Genomic DNA, 22609 nt, shown 5'->3' on the forward strand with positions numbered 1-22609 from the left:
GATTTTCATTAAAATGGAAGAAAAAGTTCTAAAGGAGTATAATTCATATGCCTTGCTGCAAAACTTCACCCAATGTAATTCAACACTATTCATTCTGAGTATCTTATCCCCTTGCCACTAAATTACCATTAGGCTACAGTGTTTAATATGGATGGAGAAAGTTTGAGTAAAAAGTGATTTAGGAAGCAAATGCCATTTAAAAAAAAATAATGTTAAAAAACATGGCCCCCATTGCTGTTGGGTGCTGAGCTGCCCCGTGAAGTGCTTAGCCTCCTTAACTCCCTCCAATTTCAACACCTTGCTGGACAGTCCCCATACTTGTTTTGAAACCATATGATAAAACCATTTATGAAGAGGACATATAATTTCTGATATGATTTTTTAAATCACCCTGCACAGAGAAACAGGTATTCTGAAAAGATCCCCCATAAGCACCCATTTTACATTCAGTGGGAAGAAGCATAAAAAGGTTACATTATCACATGCTTACTGCAAGAGGAATCTTTTTGAAGCCTCTGCCATTCTGCTTTAATGGTCATGTTTTTCAACATGTGGTCTAGTATAGTTGCTTGAATTACATTTTCTGTTTAACTCTTACTTCCCTCCCAGAACTTTTACACAATAAGAGCTACAAAGGTCTTATTAGGCTTAGGAACTCTGGCATGATATGGTCCCCAAGGGAACAACATCCCTGAAAAAGAATACCCTGTGTAACAGTATGACACAGTGACTGCTTTCTTCCCAAACAAAAAGCATATGGGGCTCCAATAATAGACCACCTCCAAGAGGGATACTGCACACTCGGGCTTTGACTAAAGTAAATATAATAACTTGTCAAGCATGTTGTGGGGAGCAGTAGATTTTCCCCTGGACAAACCTGGGATATCAATTAACTTTGAAAATACCTTGTGCTAATACAATGCAACTTCAGACTGTCACTGAAAACTAGTGCTGCACAAAAAACACAGGATGTTATTCCAAAACATAACCTTCCTCATAGTTTGTTTGGAAATAAGACCTATCACTGAGACAATAACAGTAGAAGTCTCGATGTGTAATTTTCTCTTGGTATCTTGGGAATGCTAGAAGACAGTATATGAAAGAGAAGAGATATGGACTGTATGGAACGCAAGTGTAAAGAAACTGCTTCATTTGTATATTACATTAATTTCCCATTAAAATTGCACTTGCTTGATAACATCCAAATATATACATTATTAAAATGAAGTATGTCCAAAATACACAAAACTAGTGTGAAATGCTATAAAGGTCTTACCCAAAGAGATGCTGTAAACATGTAATCCTCTTTTTAGGACATCATCAGACTTGTACTGGTTGCAGCATCTATATGGTGCTGCATTTAAAAAATATATGTTTCCTTTTTGGTTTTATGATATGCCACTGTTAAATTCCAAGGTGTGAATTGAGGAACAAGAGTGAAATGATAGGATTTAAGGAATAAGTCAAGCAACTAAAAGGCAATGCCATGGCTGTTAAAACTGAATCTCTCCTAATCTGTTCTGTTAAGCATATGTAATAAGACAGCTGTGTTAAAAAAACTGATTATTAATAACATTTGCACTGAAATTTAACAGCATGAATATGCCTCTACAACATAGTCATTTTCTTTTAACAATCAACTGGTATTTGTTTTACAACCCTCAGATTAAGCCCATATTGAGACCCGTATCCTGAAATGAGCTTTATGCTGACTCGGGGGCCACTTGCATGGAGGTTACTGTGGAATCAGGGCCTATGTCTGTCTTTGAGCAACTGTAAGTGTTACTCTAGAGACAATTTACTAAGGCTGCTGTGCCATGCATTTACTAAAAGTTGTGCAGTGTGTGTAGCTGCTGTTTGTTGGCTCTCCTGCCGACAAAAAAACTTCTACCGCCAATGAGCAGCATTTGCCCTGTTCACACTGGCACTTGTCGCGGCAAAACTTTTGTCTTTTCGGAGGACAGTGGAAGGGGGGACGGTGTTTAACACCTCTGAAGACAAAAATTTTGTCTTTCAATTGCCAGTGTAGACATAGCCTAAGCTGATGGAGCATAGTCCTGTCCCCCACAACATCCATTTGTTGAGGCAGAATTTCCAGCTTGCCAGTGTTTTAAAAGAAACAGTCCTATCAGTCAGGTTCACTTAATTCTTAAAATGTAAGTACAGTAATTAGATGTAGCAGTGTGTGGCTTTACTGTCTAATATCAACTTCTCTCTCCCTCTCCCACACACACACACACACACACACGTTATTGGAGGAAAAGGGACTATTTTCTTTTGGCTTTAAATCTTCCAAGTTGCAGACACAGTGTCTGAAGTTACCATTGCTTTGAACAGTCAGAATAAGTGGCACTCAGAAGTAAGAACTTTCTTTTATTTTATACTTCTATTCTTTTCGTTAGTTTTAAAAATTAAGTAGATTCCTTTTTCATGTTTGGATTGAATTTCAATTTCATAATGCTGGCTAGAGACTTAAAAGTTTTACCGTTGAAGACCTACTAAGTGTGCTTCTCAAAGCTGAGGTTCATAAACTAATATTATGCAAGATGGGTTTAAGAGACATTTATACCATGTGTGTTTATTTATGTCCTCCATATAATCAGGCAGTTCAGTTTCTCCTATTACCTTCAATATACCAGTCTCCAAAAGTTCTGTACACCAAATGTAAGTGGATTCTGTATGGGCCTGAATTAAAGCCCATTGAGATGAATGGGATGAATGGGATTTCATTGGGCTTTGCCTCAGGCCCTCTCTCTGCTTAGAGTTAGCACGTATGTTTGAATGGTGCCTTAGTGAGGCAAGCTGTCCCAATGAAGTCATAGGGAATCCTTGCATGAGAAAGGCAGGCAGGATTTAGCCATGCACAGCATGTCATTTGAAAATATATGGTTTGCTCCAACAGACAAATAGTTACCGCAGTGAATCTTGAACCATCAGAGACAAAACCTAGGTCTAATAAACTTATAATTGCACCTTATACATAAAAGTTGTTTTTAACTTTTAAGGCTCATATAATGACAGAAAGTCTTTTAACAGACTGGTTACTGAAATCACTATTAGAGAAATTGATAGCAAGGGGTTTATCTGCAAGGTTTCTTACTCACAGTGCTCTTCTGTGCTTTCAGAAAATTTAAATAAATGGTTACCACACTGCCCGCTGTGGGTTAAAGGGATTGCTATTTAAATGATTAAGGCAGAAATGTTTTAAAAGAATCAACATTTCATTACTGATATTGCTCTAGTCACTAAAGTGTGATCATTTACAGTATTGACTCAGATTTTTACTGGTAAATGATTCTTCTGTCATCACAACCTGTTTTTCCCCAGCAAAAAGTGTTCATTTGCCGCCATGAATACCACGGCCATACGCCCACTCGGATGTGAATACAACACTTACTGCAAATGTCACAATAACTATTAGGAAACAACAGCTGAGTGAGTCATGCAGGGTTACGGCAAAACAAGTGACATTTTGCATGGTTTTAGAACACAACCTATTATTAGAAACCTCTGTACTTTGTGTGTCTGACAAAAAATTGATTAGATAAAGATCATTCGAGAGCTGGAAGTTAATGTTCAACTACAGAAGAAATATTCAGCTGTTTGGTTACTAATAAACTATCAAATAAAATCAAAATGTACTGATGTTGAGATCTATGGAAAAATGTTTGCACCCACAGGACCACAAAATTAACAATCAAGTAACCAGTGAGGTAAAGAAGTCTCTGACTGGAGCTAGAAATGGAAGCCAGTGGTTTCAGCTTCCAAGTGTTCTGCCAAAGAGCTAAGTGAGTGGCTCCAGCACATAGAGCGCAGCTTTTAAAATAGCTTTTTAGGCTCATTTCAGCCTTCATGTTAGCAAGAGACTAATACCACCATTGCCTGGCACAGCAAGGGAAGATGATTTTGCAATGTAGTGTTCTAGCAATGCACAGAATACAGTCCTAATGGTCCTAGAGCTTCAGTCTTTCCAAACCTCTCCTGAACAGAGACTACCCATCACACCAGACTGGCCAGTTTTGGTTGTGGCCAGAGGGCTCTGCTCTTCACTGATGAAGCTGCTGCAAATTGGCTTTGGAAGTTCCGCATCCGCTAAGGAGACTACCGGATTGTAAACTGTATCTGTGGTGGTTTAATGATGTGAACAAGTGTCTAGGAGCTAGAATATTCAGAGTACCAAACACCGTAAATAAGCCCAAATAAGCATCATTATTCCCTTTTGTATTTTGTGGTGTTAGCATTAATGGCAAAGTATTCAAGTAGCTGTAGTATCCAATTCCATATGATTTTCCATCTAATATAGCATTAACACCCCTATTATACCCCTATTTGAAGCTGTGCTTCCCCAGGTGAAAATACACTATTTTAATCCCACTGTACTGACTAGTCTGTGGTCTGAACTTTTTTATATTTTGCAATACATAATCTGAATTTCTTTACAATCCCATACGGGGGCTATGAGGCAAAACCACATGTTAGCCATCAATGTAACTTTTTTGTTTTCTCTGTGCCACAGAGAGGCTACTAATCAGTGTGCAGAGGTCACCTACCTGCCCTCTGGATCATAGTTCACACACACAATTAATTCATTATGGGGAAGAGTCCCTGCTGGAGGTTGAACTAGCCAATCCAGTTTTTTTGAGGTGAATGTCCTGCCACTGACCTGGAGAAATAGCTCCATTAGCCCAAACTCTGGTAAGTCACATTTCCGCATGCTCTTTTGTTTAATCAGTAGATAATATAAAACAATTAACAGCAAGCTAGGCCATCAAAATAGTTATGATTATGGACATTAGCTGCAGAAGATAGGGTGGAATACAAATCTTAGCATTGAATGAGATGTCCTTTTGTGTGTATTGGCATTAATAGGGAAAAACTGTCTTTGGCATGTGCATTGCAAATATTGTATGAGGGAGGAAAATAATAAATAATTAGTACCTGTATTGTGCCTTCCATCTAAAAACCTCAGAGAGCTTTACAAAACAGTAATGAACCCTCCTCACACCTTTGTTATGTTAGGGAATTATTATACAGATAGGGAAAACGAGGCACAGAGAGACTGAGTGACTTGCCTAAGGGCACACATGATGTCTCGGAGGATAAGACTCCTGACTTCCAGCCACACATCCTTCATTTAATAATAACTGATAACTAATAGATTATTCAATAATGCAGTAAGGCAGAACTTTGCTTACCACAAGTTAGCATGTTTTCCAAATGTCTAGGGGGGCGGGGGGGGAGTGTATACATATGTAGTGTGCTGGGAGCTATTTTTTTATCCCTTTAAAGCCAGTTCATTAGGGCCCGCATTCAGCAGACCACTTACGCACATGCTTAATTTTAAGCATCCAAATCAATCAGAGATCAATTAGATTACTCACATGCTTAAGGTTAACTTGGATGTAAGTGCTTTGCTGAGTAAGGGCCTTGAATACCCTCTGCCTAACTGCACGATACTCAGCATGAGAGAAAAATGACTAAAATTCAAAATAATTCAAAAAATGACAAAATCATGTTTATAAATAAAAAATGTCAGGACATTTCTGTCTAATCCCTCAAGACTTTCCAGGGCTAGAGGTATATGCTGGTTGGCCCCTGGGGAAACTAGGAAACTCCACTATCCTACAGCACTGAACTTCTGTTTGTTGTTCTGACAGGTAACAAGATATTGGACTCTACACCCATCTGGAGTGATTAATATACATTTGGGTCTTAGGCCAACATAATTGGAGGTGGGGGAAGGGAGAATATTCACATTTTGAGGGACAGGGAACCACTTCCTTAGAAAGTTTATTTTTAAAATAACGCCAGATGCTTGACATTCCTGAGAGTTTTGGAATGTTAAAAGCAGTCCTGGGGCAATGGATTAGTGGGCAGAGTGCAGGTGAGGCAGTCAATGATGATAAATACAATTTGTCACATGGTTGTCAATACCACATTCTGGAGGTGTCAATAGTGACTCCATTATTAAGGTTATGTTGAGATATATACTTGAAGTAGGATTAAAATCCTTCTATTTCACTGAGAATTTTGTTTCCAAATAGCACAGTGAGTTTTCAGATGGCAATTGAATTTTCCATAATTATTATTATTAATTTTATTTATTTATTTTTGGTAAAGTATTTACTAATTTTTACAGAGGAAATTTAAAATGAGCCCCTTTTGCAATTTTTTACGTGTTGTGTGGTCCTTGAAGCTAAAGGTCCAGGGTTCCCACAAACACCCGGGTATATGCAGCAACCTTTTTGTGCCTCACTCCATTTCCCCTCCCCATAGTGTCTTACCGGAGATGTTAACCTTTTGCAGTGGAAATCTGACAGACCTGCTCAGGTCTGCTAGATAGCGGTTCCACTCTGCAGATGCACAGGAAGCACAACCCAGAGGAAGAAATTGCCCCTCTAGCATCATTCCTGCAGGATCTTAAGCTGCAAGTCTCCTCTTCCTCTCCTTGCCCTTTGTTTATAATAGAGGCTGGGACAGGGCGGGGACAGGAAGAAGTAGAAAGTTACAGTTCAGGATGCCTTATAAGTGGAGGAAATAGTAAAGGTTTAATATACATTATGGAATCGATGAGAACGCTCTCTCCGTTAATAAAGCTATTAGCCCTTGTGTCTAGCTCGTACAATCTGCTCTTTGATTTCTAATACATTTGTCAGCAGTTGGAGGGATGCTACGACCAATTATGCCTTACTGGATGTGTTGTGGTGTGTGTGTCATATCTGAAAATAAACAAAATACATTATCTTGTGAAAGGAATTTCTAAACATACTGCAAGAACATATATTTGAATGTATATCTCTATTTAATTAACAAAGCAAAACTCACCTGGCCAGCTAGTTACAACTATGATATAAAGCTATTTCACAGCTATGCTATCAACAGATTACAGCATCTCTCTTTTGTTTTTGTTTTTTAATTCAGTTACTGGAGTACGCTGCCACAAAACACCTAAATTTATTATTTTACTACCTCTGAGAAACATATGTAGGAGAACAAACAAATACATAAGTAATAAGAAAAACAGTAAATGTTGTCAATTACTATATATTACTTGGGGAGTTTACGTTACATATCTGTGCTTTCTGTTGGTCTGCCCACATTAAACAAGATGCAATACACCTGAAGTGTGCATATTGTAAGGCTGTATTTCTTTATTCACAGTTCTGATGAGCTATGCTTCACTCTTCTGGTTTATGTTTTCACTGGAAACCATCATAACTTCACTGTGCCACTTTATTGACAGTGAGTAGTGCCTTATTGTATGAGCATTCCCATGTACATTAATGGGACTATGTAACAGTGTCTCACCACTCTGACACAGGTACGGCTGCTGCCGCCTCAGTTTCCTCAGAGCCTCCCTTTCACGGTTTAATGAGTTTAGCCCTTTGGCTAAACCGAAAATATCCTACTGTGTAAACGAGAAGTCCACAATACAAGTCAGTGACTCTGGGTATAGCCCTCTTTTTGCGGTCTGTGTAACCCTGTGTAACCCTCCTTCCTTTGAGGAGCATAACCAAGCCCTTCTAGCTGGCACCTTAGTGCCACAGGGGAGCTCATGCTTTGGCCCTAGAAACCCAAAGAGTGAAGGTGACTGCCCACTCCAAATTCAATGGTCATTGCTTCACTTTCCCCTCAAAGCCGCCTCCTATATTTGTCTTGCCCCCACAACTCCTTTCCCTTTATTCTACAGTACGGCTCCCCCGGGCTCCTTCTCTGACTCCTCTTCTGGGTGTACCACCACTGGTCTTCAAAACCTGGACACTGAAGTACCTCCCCAGCTAGCTGTACCCTGCACACCAAGCAAAAAGGAGATCTTTTATATCCCTGGTCCCTTTCCCAGCATATTTTGTACCAGCCTACAGTTCCCTTGTTCCTCAGGGAGCTACAACTTCCAGAATTCCTCTGTTCCAGACTGGAACTCAGAACAGGAATGGGTCGGACCTTAGCTAGCATAAACTGTAAAAGACTATTTACAGAGCAAGGTACTACTCAGCATGAGTAAGAGCTTGTCTACACATGGAATTATTTCGGATTGTACACACCTGGAGTTAATCAGAGATAGTCACTCAGGAATAATTCCATGTGTAGACAAGCCCTAAAGCAGATAAAATTTAGCCCTACATTTATACGTGTGTGAGAGCATAAAGCATTTTGCTGGAGTATCATTTGCTCCAAATAAGATTCCAAAGCAAAGTACTTTGCAGTATCCTGCGTATCAGTTGTTTATGTTAATATTTAGAAACACTGGTGTTATTTCATGGGATTTCATTATTTCTAAGATGCCAATATTCATTATGATATATCAAAACAGTCATTCCACAATGTATCTCAGCACCATCATATCTCTGCCGTAGACCAGTTTCCACTGCCATCTGAAATACAAGACAGTTTCTCTTTCACACACAGTTACTGTGACTTCCAGGTGAAGGAAGGAAATCAGAGAGCAACTATGGTCTTTAAGGTGCTGTTTGGAATCTTTCCAACTTTAAAAAGCTAAGCAATTACCTGGTCAATAAAAGGACTGAGTGTATTATTCTTACCTCAGCTTGAGAATTAGATGGCAAAAGTGAGGTTTCATTTTCTGTCACACTTCCAGTAGGGCCATTGCTTGGTGAGCTGGGCCCTGTTCCTGGAGAACTGCTAGTAACTGATGACTCTGAAAAAAGATTAAGCACACATGAATTTACAAGTAACACAGAAATCCAGCTGCGATTATAATGAACAATATATTGCTTATGGCATAGTCTTTCTTTTGTTGAAGAATAGTTTTCCTGTATGAATGGACTTTTTACTGTCTTAAGGATTTTCTCTCAGTCCCAATTTGTTTGCAATCTTAAAAAGATAGATAGTTTCATACTTTTCTCCTCTTGATCCCTTCTGCACAAAGGGGGAATTTATTACTTGAGTTTCCTGCAAAGATGGCAAGTTACTCAGTGGCAGGCAGAGATGTACAAACAGAACTCCTAATGAGGAAAAAGGAAAGGAAGTACTTTTTATTGCATACTCTTCTGCCTCTGTGAGAGATCAAAATGACAGAAACAGTAGACTTGCAAAGGTCATGATAACATGTCATCAATTCATGAGGCCTACTGTCATTCCCTTGCTGTTTGGGAAGGGCTCCGGAGTATTTAGTTGTGAACTAACCTCTATATGAGTAACCAATAAAAAATAATACACCATTTGCAATACATCTCTGTCAGCAAGGTATGAGGGACTGTTTGCAGCATACAAAATCTTAAAATAGCATTTTGAGGGCTATAATTTACCCGGGCTTGGTGAAAAAGCTCCCAGGAGTTTTGGTTAAGACGAAAGGTAATATCAGTTTAGGAAATGATACATCTGCTATCGGTGATGTATACCATGGGAAGGTATTCTGCACTTGTAAAGGAATGGACTTAATGATCTAGTTGATCTTCATCACATCTTACTGTTATAAATCCTATACTGATGACGAGAGTTTTTTGTACAGAACAAGGAAAGAATATAAATAACTAAAATCAGAATTGTATGGTGTTAGCAGAGATAAGAATATTTTATAGAACATCTTTCATACAAACTATCTCAAGAAAATTAAGATAATTTAGAGAATTTCTTTAATTAGCGAGCTATCAATTTATGGCTATCACCAATTCTTTGCTCTCTTTTTGGGGTCAGTTTGTTAGGTCCCCACTCCTCTTGTCACTGAAGAAAACGGAAGTTTTGCTGGTGACGTTAAGGAACCATTCCTACTCCCAGCTAGAGTACATTTCTGCAATTCACTGTCCCATCAATAAACTAATAATATAGGTCTGGTCAGGAAATGTTTTTGCTCAAAAATATTTCAGGTTTTAATTTTTTTTTTAAATGAAACCACAAACTCATAATTCTCGCTTTTCAGATTCTAACAACTTTATGATCATTGGGGGTTTTTGTATCAATTTTACTTTAGTCAAAAAGCCATTTTCTTTCTAAAAAAGGATTCAACAGAAAATGTTTGATCAGCTGTACTTTTAGCCGATGGGGGGGTTATACAAAGTATGATGGGGAAAAAAATCACAAACAAGTCAATGGCAACCTTGTAAAAAGTGAGTCCTGGGAATATAATTTCAGGAATATAAGCAATCATTGATAATAAGTCAGTCACAGAGTCAAGATTAGAATAGAAACGTGCCAACACCCAGTCATGTACTTTAACTATGACTATAGGTAATGCTCTATACTAAAATCATTAATGTTCTACTTTGAAACTCACTTGAAAATATATGTATCACAAAGGAATGGGCCACTCTAGAAATATATGGAAAGAGTGTCAGTAAAGAGAGAATCAGCAATAAGATGCCAACCCTTAGATCCCCAACAAATTCAGCAATTACACTTAACACCAGTGTTTGTGAAATTAATTGGGAATATCTTGGTCAGACAGCAATATTATGGAAAGCTCTGTATTCAGCTGCTCCCTGGAGATTAAGAACAGGAGAGTGATTTTTTTTACATTTGCACCCATGTCACAATCCCATAGTCTGTAATAAACCCTGTGAAAAGCTGTCCTGAAAACTGCACTTATTGGACAGGGAACTTAATTTGTTTATATTGTGTCATATCTACATGGTGATGTAAAATCAGTGAGATGCACTGATTTAATTAAACCCTTCCTTGACTAATGGATGCCGATGTATATAACCAGCTGAGGAGTAATCAAGCACCCTTATATACACAAGGCCTAAGTCTCATCACATCGAAACAAGTGTAAACCAGGTGTGATCCAGTGGAGTTGCAGTGGTGTCAAACAAGAGCAAGTGACATCGGAATCAGGCCCAGACATTGTAGATTCTACTATTCTATTCAGATTAATGGGCCAGGCCCTGAAAGCATCCTATGTCTGCATGTTCAGGAGTCTGGATTCCAATGTGCTTGCAGAGGGGACATTTCAAAGAAAAGTTCAGCCATAATTTTCCAAGATAACATATATGATAATGGTACACTAACGCTAAACATATATAACCACTTTATGAGCATACATAATATGCAAAAGTATACTTTATTATCCAAAGATAACTGGCCTCTTCATTTACTTAGTTCAAATGTGTGGAAAGGAATTCAAAACCAATTTTAATTAACCTAAAATCTTTCACTTTGCATTTTTTTTCCTCTCTGCAACTTTTCTCCCTAAGGTGCAAAACTTTTATGTTATAACTGCTAAAAAATCCCTTCTAATTACTAGCAGCACCATCTGCTATGACTGAAAAATGTGCCAATGAATATTTAAACAGGTCTGTAAATACTTCAAGTCACATAATACCTTGGTGAGTTCTTAAAATCAAAAACAATTAAGGCTGACATTTTCAAACAAAGGGAACCAGGAGGAGTGGTCAAACATATGATTTCAAAAAGGTTGTGAAGAGTTGCCCTCATTTCAAGTTCTTTCTTTTGAAAACATCAGCTCTCACTCATCAAAATTGTTAATCCAAGCAACACTTCTAAGGAATCAGGTATCCTCCGCCGTGTTTGGAAAAATCATCAAGATGATATTTCTTATTTTGCCCATCTTGTTCAAAATGTTCAGACATTTCTTTAATCCTGGGAGATCACTCAATTCAGAGAAAGCCTAACACAGGGAAAGACATCCCAAAGACTTAGGTTGAATTTGTAACCTGCACACTCCAAAAGAAACTAAACTGTCAGATCACCCCACTATAAACTAAGCTGGCAGATACATAAGACATAATAGTGCCACTGAGGGCTATTGAATATTATGGAACATTTCCCTCTATAAAAAAAGAGTACAAGTTCTCTCACACAGCATATCTCGGTTCTCTGGGAAAACACACAAAGCCAAAAAGCAGGTGGAATTTCAATTACTTCAGTGGAGTTGTATACAGACACATGCATTCCCATCCAGAAAGCTTCATATGGTTTGTGGGTCCCTACACTTCAGAGGTCCCATGAAGGTCATTAGGTCTCCAGCAGCATCCTCTGGCGACTGAGCTCCAGAGTTCCTTCAGTGGCTGCCACTGTACTGCCTCCCTCCCTCCACTAGGAGCTGCTGCTGAGAGCCAAGAGCACAGTAGAGCAGTAGTTCTCAAAGCCGGTCTGCCGCTTGTTCAGGGAAAGCCCCTGGCGCGCCGGACCGGTTTGTTTACCTGCTGCGTCCGCAGGTTCGGCCAATCGCGGCTCCCACTGGCCGCGGTTTGCCGCTCCAGGCCAATGGGGGCTACGGGAAGCGGCGCGGGCCAAAGGACGTGCTGGCCGCCACTTCCCGCAGCCCCCATTGGCCTGGAGCGGCAAACTGCGGCCAGTGGGAGCCGCGATCGGCCGAACCTGCGGATGCGGCAGGTAAACAAACCGGTCCGGTGCGCTAGGGGCTTTCCCTGAACTAGTGGCGGACCGGCTTTGAGAACCACTGCAGTAGAGCATCCTCTCCAGCACTGTCAGCTGCCAGATGCTTCTCAATCATTCTAGCTCTGAGTGCATGCAGCTGGCATTTGACAATGGGGAGAGCTGCAGCTGGTTACTTCAGGTTGCAACAGGGGACCAGCCCTCCTCTTGACTTAATGGATGATTAACCATGTGTGCTCAAGACGTGAGTATGCTTTGCATAGTCTTTAGTTAAGCAACTATAGATAAATTAAATCTGTGTCTATTACCCATGCATTAATTAGAATACTGTTATCCGGCTCCGCTCCTCTTGGTTAGAAGAGCCCAAGAACAAGCGAACACACACACATAAGAGTGTTGCAAATAATGCTCTGTCCTGTTTTAGTTTGAGAGAACATACTTATTCAGGACATTATTTAGGTATGTGCCCAAGTCCCATTGAAGTTAATAGGATTTAAGCATGTGCATAAGTACTTTCCTGAATCAGGACCTTAAATTGTATTGGCTTCAGAGCTGTTCGCAAGCCTGTTAAACTACTGCTTTGATTTGTTAAAATCTGTGTACTGTTCGTTCTCTACATTCCTAAAGGTCTGCTTTTCTCGAAGAGATTTATTTGGGTTTAGTATTCCCTTTTTAGCTGGGAGTATGATGAGAGCTATTCATTCATTTCTTGTTCAAATTAAAGGGACAGGAATTTTGTTTATATTAAGTATTGTTAATCTATTTTTCTGATAGTGCAACCTTTACATAGTATATATTAGTATTTTAAAAGCATTCTTTTATCCCTTTAAAGCATTATATCGGCTTTTCTGTGCCCTTGCTGTCTTTTGGGAGGGGCATGGACTGCTCCTGCCTCCCTCCTTCCTCTTCCACTCTGTACATACAGCTGCCTTTTCAGTTTACATTTCAGCTTTGCTGCTACTACTACTAAACAGCCTCTTACAGAGCCTGAGGAAGAGCTTGTACACTCTCCACAGAGCAGTACAGGAGAGCGATGCGAGACCAGCAATGAACCAGTGACACTGACTACACACAAAGTGCTACCAACCCACACACGAAACAGACAGGAATAATAGAGAATCTTTTTCCTTCTAATCTCTTTTTATTCCAACAATTCTATGGGTTCCTTGTTTTTGTACTTATTATTATAAGTAAGAAAAAGTGTCCTGATGGAAGTGTGATTTTTAAGTTGACAGTGCCCTTCTCACAAGTGAATAAAGCAAATTACTGTATGCCTTACGTACTGTATGTGTACCTTAAGTACGGTTGCGTTTCTGACAGAGAAATCTCTCTCCACACCTATGTTCAATACACAATTACATTTCCATTAAACTATTTTTCAGGTCTTCTAAACTAGCATAGTAGTTTCGGCAGAATCTCTCCAGTCCTTATATGATACCTGTCACTTCAAACAGTCTCTTCTTGAATGAACTGACAACATTTCCATCCTTCCGCCTGAGTAAGGGGCTGCTTCTCCTTTCTGTCACCTTCTGTTTTAACCTGGAACGCACCTTCAAGTTGGGCTCTGAGGCTGGGAATTAAGAGAAGAAAATGGAGAATTTAAAATTAAAAAGCTGTTTCACCAAGCAGTGCTTCCTATCCTTGAAATACCGCTCACTCAGCTCCCACCTAATCAGAGAAGAGAGAGCAATTTAATTACAGCTCCTCAGCCCCCTCAAATGGCCTTAACCCTAAGATGGTGGATGGGAGGAGGACTGAGGCAGTTGCAAAGCTGGTGCTCCCACTACTGTTACCACTTCATACCTAAGGTCGGACCTAACCTCTAAGCAGACCAGAGGAGGAAGGAGAAGCTTAAAATATGCTCTTCCCAGAAATGGTGCCACTCTAGAAAGCCCCCTTAGCCACCCCCTACCGCAGCCCTGAGCCAACGGTAGGAGACAGCAGAGAAAGTACTTTATTTTTATTTCCTTTTTTTCTTCTAAGCAAAATCACTGAATCTCTTTGTTTTATAAATTTCTGTGGTTATTATTCTACAGTACTTGAATGGTATTGTGACAGGGTCGGGCCAGATGGCTATAGGAGAGTAATAGAAGGCAGATATATTAGCCCCAGGCTAAGTAGGTCCCTTTTCCCTCGGTAAGGTAACAGGGAAGGTTCCAGAGCAATCAGGAACCTTCTGGAGACAATTAAGACAGGCTGATTAGAACACCTGCAGCCAATCAAGAAGCTGCTAGAATCAATTAAGGCAGGCTAATCAGGGCACCTGGGTTTTAAAAAGGAGCTCACTTCAGTTTGTGGTGTGCGTGTGAGGAGCTGAGAGTGAGAACACATACTGTTGGAGGACTGAGGTGTACAAGCATTATCAGACACCAGGAGGAAGGTCCTACGGTGAGGATAAAGAAGGTGTTGGGAGGAGGCCATGGGGAAGTAGCCCAGGAGTTGTAGCTGTTGCACAGCTGTTCCAGGAGGCACTCTAGACAGCTGCATTAAACAGGGCCCTGGGCTGGAACCCGGAGTAGAGGGCGGGCCCGGGTTTCCCCCAAATCCTCCCAACTCCTGGTCAGACACAGGAGGAGTCGACCTGGACTGTGAATTCAGAAAAATGGCCAAGCTGAGGGCTGCCATAAAGCTCCAAGGCAAGCAAATCCGCCAATAAGCGCAAAACCCACCAAGGTAGAGCAGGAACTTTGTCACAGTATATATGTACCTAATGTATTAGGTCGAGATGTGCTTGAAAGATTTAGCAGCACAAAGCCCATTAAAAGTCAGTGAGACCTGTACTCCTAAAACCCTTAAGTTCTTTTGAAATTGTCTCTAAACAGATATATTCCCCATATACTTTTCCCTCTCTTTAATGGAGTACAGACCTACCACACTGTCAAAGATATTTATAATAAGAGTGGCATTTTGGTGGGTATGTTAAAGAAGAAAAAGAAAGAAATTTCACTAGTCAGCCACTGAGTTTATTTTTGTTTCCAGTCCTTAGCGAAATCCCTGCTATTTCTCGCTCTCTCTCTCTCTCTCATCCCAGCTGTGATACAAAGAAAAGTATCTCAACATAAGGATAGACAAAGTTTTCTATAGCAGTGAACAAACAGCAGAAATGTGGGTTATTAATATGCAGTTTTATTATTAAAATTATCCAGAGGCCAAGGAAAGCTTCATTTTACTACATTCCTACTGTAGGTGAAAACTGGTAACAGTCTCATTGGGAATCCCCTTCTGGGTTTAGACTTTGGTCTGATGGTAGAAATAGCAAAAAGCTTCTGCTGAGGCCTTTTGATTTCTTATAGGCATATAATTTATATCAAAGCCCATTGGGAGAGCATTTCTTAGTGAGCAGTTCTGAGCCCGAAACCTTCAGTATTTTCTGAATAACTGCACCAAAACAACTGCATTTACTGCCGTACTCTGAGAATATTGATACATGAAAATATAAACTCAGTCTGAAAAGGAAGAAGTAAGATCAAATGCCAGGAATCCTAGGGATTATATATGTAATGAATTCTGGCAAGTTCTTCCACCTTTTTCCTTTACTGAATGGACAAGTCTTTGAATATGAATGCTAGAGACCAGGTTTTGTGGTGTTTATTAATTTGTGGCATCTCTAATATGAAAAAATGTTTCATGTACCCATTTATCTGCTCTTCTAAGTAAGCCTGTAACAAACAGACTGCTAAGGATTAGTGCAGCCACCTGGTAGGTAAATTTAGGGTAGAATTTGTTTATGTTTCATTGTCTGGCCATGCATCTTGGCTCATCAATATCTTAACACGTAGAGGGTTGGAAAATAGGATCAGTTTTCTCTCTCTCTCTCTCTCTAACACACACACACACACTCTCTAACTATCTCTCACATGCTCTCTCTCCTGTGTGTGTGTGTGTGTGTGTGTGTGTGTGTGTGTGTGTGCACATGCGCACACACTCACACAGAGTTAGAAATGGAGGAAGAAAAGAAGAGATGAAATCCTGGCTACATTGAAGTCAGTAGAGTTTTGCCATTGACTTCAGTGGGGCCTGGATTTCTAATTCCAGCTCTCTTCTCACGTGCACTGTGAAGGCATTTGTTTCCTGTTGTTCCATGAGCTTCTAAAGTGATGAGCACATTCAAAATGCCTGAGATAGATCAATGGGGGTGCCATTTCGCCTGCTCAAGAGTGGTACAAAATGTTTAGTAAACTCAGGACTGGTTGGATTTGCAATATCTCTAGCCAATATTTGTCATACCTCTTCTAATGGTGCTAAATAGTTCCTGAGAGAACACTGCCTCCTGTGTGGTCTACAGTGTGTGCTGCTTTCAGGGGAACTATATAGCACCCTGATACAAAACTAGAAATCTTTGAAGAAAACTTTAAATTTAACTTTGATTTTACACTTTATCAGTCACTATATGACTCATCCACAGGAAAGCAAATCTGATTTATTTCTTTAGAAAGATATGGTTTTGATACAGAACTGTCAACTTACAAATTAACGTGTGATAAGATTACATTGGTGTACTAGGAACATATCTATGTGTGCTCAGACCATGAATCTCATCTAGTTATAATTGCATTTGGAAGTAAAGTAACTCATATATTGTGCTGACTCAGTTTGCGGTTAGGGTTCATTCTATTTATAATTCTCCAAACTCCCAAGCTGCAGGAGATGATTTCCATACCAGTGACTAACTAATGTGATGTAAATCCTCTGGGTCCAGAGAAAGAGCTCTTCAGCGTTCACTGGGGAGAAGTTCCACTTGTATATGAATGTATTTCATGCCCAGTCACACTGATTGCCTTTCTATTTTTAATCATGTTGCCATCACACTCTGCATTTCAATCAATCACATAAACAGAGATGGCAGTCTTTTTATGTGGATATCTGAGTTTATGCGCCAGCTGAGAAGAAAACCCTTGCATAAAAGAGGAATATCATTATTTAAATGAAAACAATAAATTTTCAAATGAAGAGGAAGAAAACAACCCAGTTTTAAATATTCCAAATAAAAGATAAAAATTAAAGCTTTAAAGAGTATGAGGTTCAGAAAAAGACTTTCTTGAATATCTGTTGTGAAATGCAGCAAACTCAGAGCACTATGCCAGACAAGACTCTTGATGATAAGAGGTGAAAACTCAGATTTTAATACAGCAAGAAGAGGGTGTTAGGGCTGATTGTTAGAGTATAGGGTTGAGGAAACAGTCCTGGGTTCTAATCCTGGCTGAGATATCAATTTGATCTGTTATCTTGGAAAAGCCCACAGGGTAAAATCCTAGCCCTGCTGAAGTCATGACAAAATGCTCATTGACTTCAACAGGTCAGGATTTCACCCACAATCTCCACAGGCCTCAGTTTATTCTGGTATCAAAAGATTGTAACAACAGGCACCTATCAGCTGTTTTGTCAGCGTTAAAAAGATACAGTCAGGTAGTTTAGACTCCAAATATAGTCTTTGTTCTTAAAAAAGGTTTATCATGGTTCAGTATTCATATAAATGATTTGTAAAATTAAAATTTTCATTGTTTAAACTGAGTGAAATGCTGACAAGTAAACTAAAATAAAAAATAGGGAAAAGTAAATTATATGTTTACATTATTTCACTTCTGACATTCAAGCTTTTTTATTAGTAATTCATACTATATAATTTTTAACATTTCATTATCCCTTTATTTAATTAATGTTTCTAAAGTGCTTGGAGATCCTTGGATAAAGATGCTAAAGAAGTATCAAACTTATTCAGTAGTAGGTTTTAAATGAGTATTTGGTATGATGGTTTAACTATTGGTTCTTAGAAGTAACTTTTGTTATGTCCCATTATCAGTGAAAAAAGACTTTTATGACTCCATATAGTGGTTCATTGATGCATTAAGACCCTGATTCAGCATGGTATTTAAGCATGTGCCTAAGTTTAAGCAAATGAGTAGTCCCATTAACAAGAGTCTACAGCTAGATTCAGCCTGGCTGGTACAGGATGGCGCAAATTCCACCTTCCTGAACCAGCAGTCCCTTACATGCCAAGGAGGATGCATCCCTAAATCAGGGCAGGAGGTGTTTCCACAATTGCCCTTCATTGGGGAAGCTATACAGGGATAGGGCAACTTAAGTTTCTCTCAGGGCCTCCATAGCATCCCTGGTGGCAGAGGCAGAAGTGGGATTACGCTGACTAAGAAACCAGCATAAACCAGAGATGAATCTAGCTCATAGCTTGTAAAGAAATTTGCATCTGGCTCTCAGCTCCATCAAGCTTTTGGATTGCCAGTCAGCACAGCACTTTGAGCTAGATCCACAAAGGGACTTAGGTGCCTAAATGCCTCTTTAGGTACCTAATGTCAACATTTAGGTGCCACTAGTATTCACAAAACCTTCACTGTCTTGCTGCCTAGCCTGTGGGTGCCTAAATTTCTGCCACTAAAGTCCCCTATGTGCCTAAGTTTCTGCAAGTGGGCATGTGCAAAACCACCTACATTCAGACACTGCTGAGTCACTCGGTGCCTACCTCATTCCTAAGCTATGGCAGGATTCTCAAACTAGGTGTTCCCTGACTATCTCACATATAGGGGCCAGTCTGGTAGGAATGCTCTGAGCATGACTTAACCCTCACAAAAGACAGCTGGGTATGAGACTTTGTGGGGCTGGCTATTTATTTCCCATTATACCCAACAGCCCAGTGGTTAGAGCACAACCCTGGGCTGTGGGAAACCTAGATCTGAACTCCAACCCTGCCTGATTTGGAGCAGAAATTTGAACCCAGATCCCAACTGTGTGCCCTAGCCACCATGCCAATGAGTATTTTAGGGTGCGTTTCTCAATCTCTCCCTTTTAAGCTGTTCCACTTGGTATAAATAATTAACTATTCATTGGAGCAATGACTTGAACCTGACTTTCCCACATCCCAGGTGAGTTCCCCTAACTACTGGGGATATTTAATTATTTATGCCAAGTGGAACAGCTTCAACAAGAGAGATAGAGAGACTTGTCTCTGAATACCCAACAGCCTGGTGATTTGGGCACTCTCTTGGGAAGTGGCAGGCCCTGGATTTAAGTCCCTGCTCCAGAGCAGGGATTTGAAAACAGATCTCCCACATTCTTGGCTAGTTTAAGTGGCTTCCTTGCTGGCTTCTGTGAATCCCTTTCTTAGGTGCCTAACTTTTCCCATACAATGCATGGAGCCTGGGCACTCAGTTTGGGGCTGTGAATTCTACTGGGCAGAAGGGCAGCTAGGAGTTGCAACACCTAACTCCATTTGTGGATCTAGCCCTTTGTGTCTAGTTTTGCTGGTATCTCCCCAATTTAAGGAAGGGAAAATGTATTATTCAAGTTTGCTTTGGATAAAAGGAAGCAAAAAGAGAGGTTGGTGGTAGACAGTTGGTGGAGTGTCAATGCACTAGAGAATCATTCTGCACGTGCAACTCTCATTTGCAGTGTGTGTTCAGATCTAAAATGTTATGGGCCATTTCAGTAATGTTGGCAGTTTAGCAACCCATCGTTATCAGTTTGCTTAATGTCTACTGAAATGCTGACCATAATATCATTCGATATTATTTCTCCAATCTATTCTAAATGGGCTACACCTAGAAATCATACAACACATGTTTTTAATTTAAACCAGCACATAAGAATTATAGGCAACTCAGGAGGTCAGCTGAGAGCAATAGCAAGAGTGCTCGAGTTCCTTCAGCTGAGAGAGGAAGGTAGTTCTGCAGAGCTGATGTTTCTGGTCCCAGAGGAAGGAGGGTGGGTTACGTCAGAATGAATTTTTGGAATTTTGAGGTAGGTGGCTGTTGAGTACCCTTGCAGGAGATGATGTTACTACTCCCTGCTATAGAGCTGTATGAACCATTAGCAAGGAAGCCAGTCGCAATGGGGTGGACTCAACCAAATGGTAGGTTAAAACTTTGTGACGCCCACCCCTTACACCATTGCAAGTTGCTCTCTGGGGCAAGTGGAAATTTCCTTAATGGTTGGGTGAGACATACAACAGTTCACACTTAGGTAGCCAGTACCTGTAGGGAGACAGTACTGCAGCAAAGAGCAGCAATCCTATACTGTTGACATTAGAAAGAAAATATGACACTGTACATAAGTACAGATGATTTCACTGAGATCACCCCTCTTACTCATCTGTATGATATCCCAAGTAGGCCCAGTCTCTCATGAATAGTGTGATGATGTAACACAAGCATGGGAGACAGAAAAGTAATACACTGAAATCATGTCACATATTACAGTGTTCTTAATTACTTGCAATGTACAGATACTGGCATTAAAGAATGCAGCCCAAGAACTGGATCACTCCCCAATGTGAAAACAAGGCTGAGATTTCTTGGATAGGATTACCTTGACTATTTCTTTAATTGAACATACTCAGATATTTAAGAATCCTGTTGGAGGAATCAAAACACCTAACATTGAAGGGGGAAAGCCTTATAAAGAAAGGGTGTTTAACAGATAATAGTACACTGCTTTCTGATGGTGCCTGGAAAACAGTAGTACTTTTGTATTAGAAAAGTATGTGCCAATTTCAAATCAGCATTTAATGAACCAAGGCAGGAAATGGGGGATGGGATAGGGGTATAGTGAGCCGGTCCTCATCTTGAGGCTAAAACCATATATAGGAAACCTGAGGAGCAGAAAGTGAGCTTTTGTCAAGGCTTAGGGTGGATCTATAGTGAAAGCATTTCCTTTTATTAGCTCATAGGCTGGTTTTAGAAAATCGTAGGGAAGCAGAGGTAGTTGACACTAACTTTGGCAATAGTGACTGTTTATTTTTTTTTTTAAATTTAACAGGCAGCAACTTCTGTATGTTTCCAAGATTTGTTGCATCCCATGTAAGAATGTCAAATTTGTTCCCTATAGTTCATGCTAAAATCACTATTCCTGAGTTCATTTAGAGAAATAATAATAAGGAATGTTGTGATGTGTTTAAGTCCACAAAGAGAAATACGACAAAGATAAAGAATTAGCAAACTATTTATTTAGTAATTTTAAAAAATTGTTGGTATTTTCTCTTTATTTTTGGGTACAGATGGCCATTTTATTTGGGGCATGGAGGGTCATATTTTATTTTGAATATATTATGTGGTATTACCATAATATATTATATTGTATTGACAAAGAAATAAAATTGCTGACATGACTAGTAGTTGTATTTCTAATCATTTAAATTGTTTTTAAACTTACAGTGTTATATCGTAGAAGTATCAATAAAGGCAATAACATTTTCAAGGGCTGATTTTCAATAAGCAAGATGATGCTTTAGACTGGAGCAATTTACCAGTCAATTACTGAAATAAAAAAGAAACCTTAACATAATACAAAACTGGTTTTAATATACTCTCATCCCTAAAACAGAGTGGTTTAACATATATAATAAAAAGGGATAACATGTACCTCTGGTACATTCTATAAAAGTGAAGGTCAGGGAAGATAAATGGACAGTCTTTTAAAAATATATATAATGTTTTATACTGAGGGCCCCCAATTCTTCTCCTAATTCTTTGTTTCCAGAAGCCTGAGCCTGCATCCTGACTTAGGTATGTTTGTACATCAATATGGGTGGGGCAGCCACAGCAATACTTGGGGAAACTGAGGCTGCTGAAGAGAGGGGACTGCTCCTATTTCAAAGAGCAGCAATCAAAAAACTACTGGGGGTAAGCATCTTTGTCCTTTTCTGTCCCCAAAGGATCCGGGGGAAGGACACACATACACACTTCCCCAATAAAGGCAGCTGAGGGAGGAATACCTGTGTCACGCCAAGAATCTGAGGCTAAGGTGAGTGCCTCATTTCACCTCATCAGCATGCCATTCCAGTGAAGACAGCTGAAGAAAGAGGAGCATATTTGCTTCCCAAGAGTCTGGGCAGGCAGGGGTGGAAAGAGGGCTCAGGAGAAATACACTCATACACAAACACCTCTGAGGTAGGAGGGACCAGAAGCTCCCAAGTCCTTCCCAATAACCTAGACAGCATAGAGGGCACAAGATTACCACACCTCCATTAGCAAGGAGTAGTTGACGCTGCTGTAGGCTCCCTCCTGAAGCTTCTGGGATGCCCAGGACCCTTCCAAAGATGGCAGAGAGCTGAGGGAAAGGGGTTCAGAGAGGAGGGTTGCCAGCTTTGACTTCCTGCTCCCTCAGTGGCTTGCTGGAGAGCTACCAGTAGCCCTTACTTTACTGGAGGTGTGTGAGGATCTCAACTTCATCCCAGGGTGCACTAGGTTCTGGGAGAGGCATAAATACTCACTGTTCTGCCTGGTGGTTTCTGGCTGCTGCTATTTTAAGCTGCCCCAGCCTCTTCAGCTACCTCAGAATATCTGTA

General features: G+C 40.0%; 1 protein-coding gene across 5 annotated transcripts in view; it reads right to left on the reverse strand.

Moving 5' to 3' along the window:
* HDAC9 (histone deacetylase 9) overlaps positions 1 to 22609 on the reverse strand; it is a 542743-nt gene that overhangs the window by 240968 nt on the left and 279166 nt on the right. For 4 of the 5 annotated variants that reach the window (XM_074945808.1, XM_074945807.1, XM_074945811.1 and 1 more), the window contains exons 7-8: positions 13754 to 13885; positions 8541 to 8656 (exon numbers count right to left, since the gene is read on the reverse strand). In XM_074945808.1, the coding sequence (XP_074801909.1) occupies positions 8541 to 8656; positions 13754 to 13885 (248 nt within the window). Of the gene's footprint in view, positions 1 to 8540; positions 8668 to 8845; positions 8964 to 13753; positions 13886 to 22609 lie in introns of all 5 variants that reach the window. The other variant, XM_074945812.1, reaches the window with a different exon arrangement.

The sequence above is a fragment of the Natator depressus genome, chromosome 2 (assembly GCF_965152275.1).
Source record: "Natator depressus isolate rNatDep1 chromosome 2, rNatDep2.hap1, whole genome shotgun sequence".
NCBI lineage: Eukaryota > Metazoa > Chordata > Testudines > Cheloniidae > Natator > Natator depressus.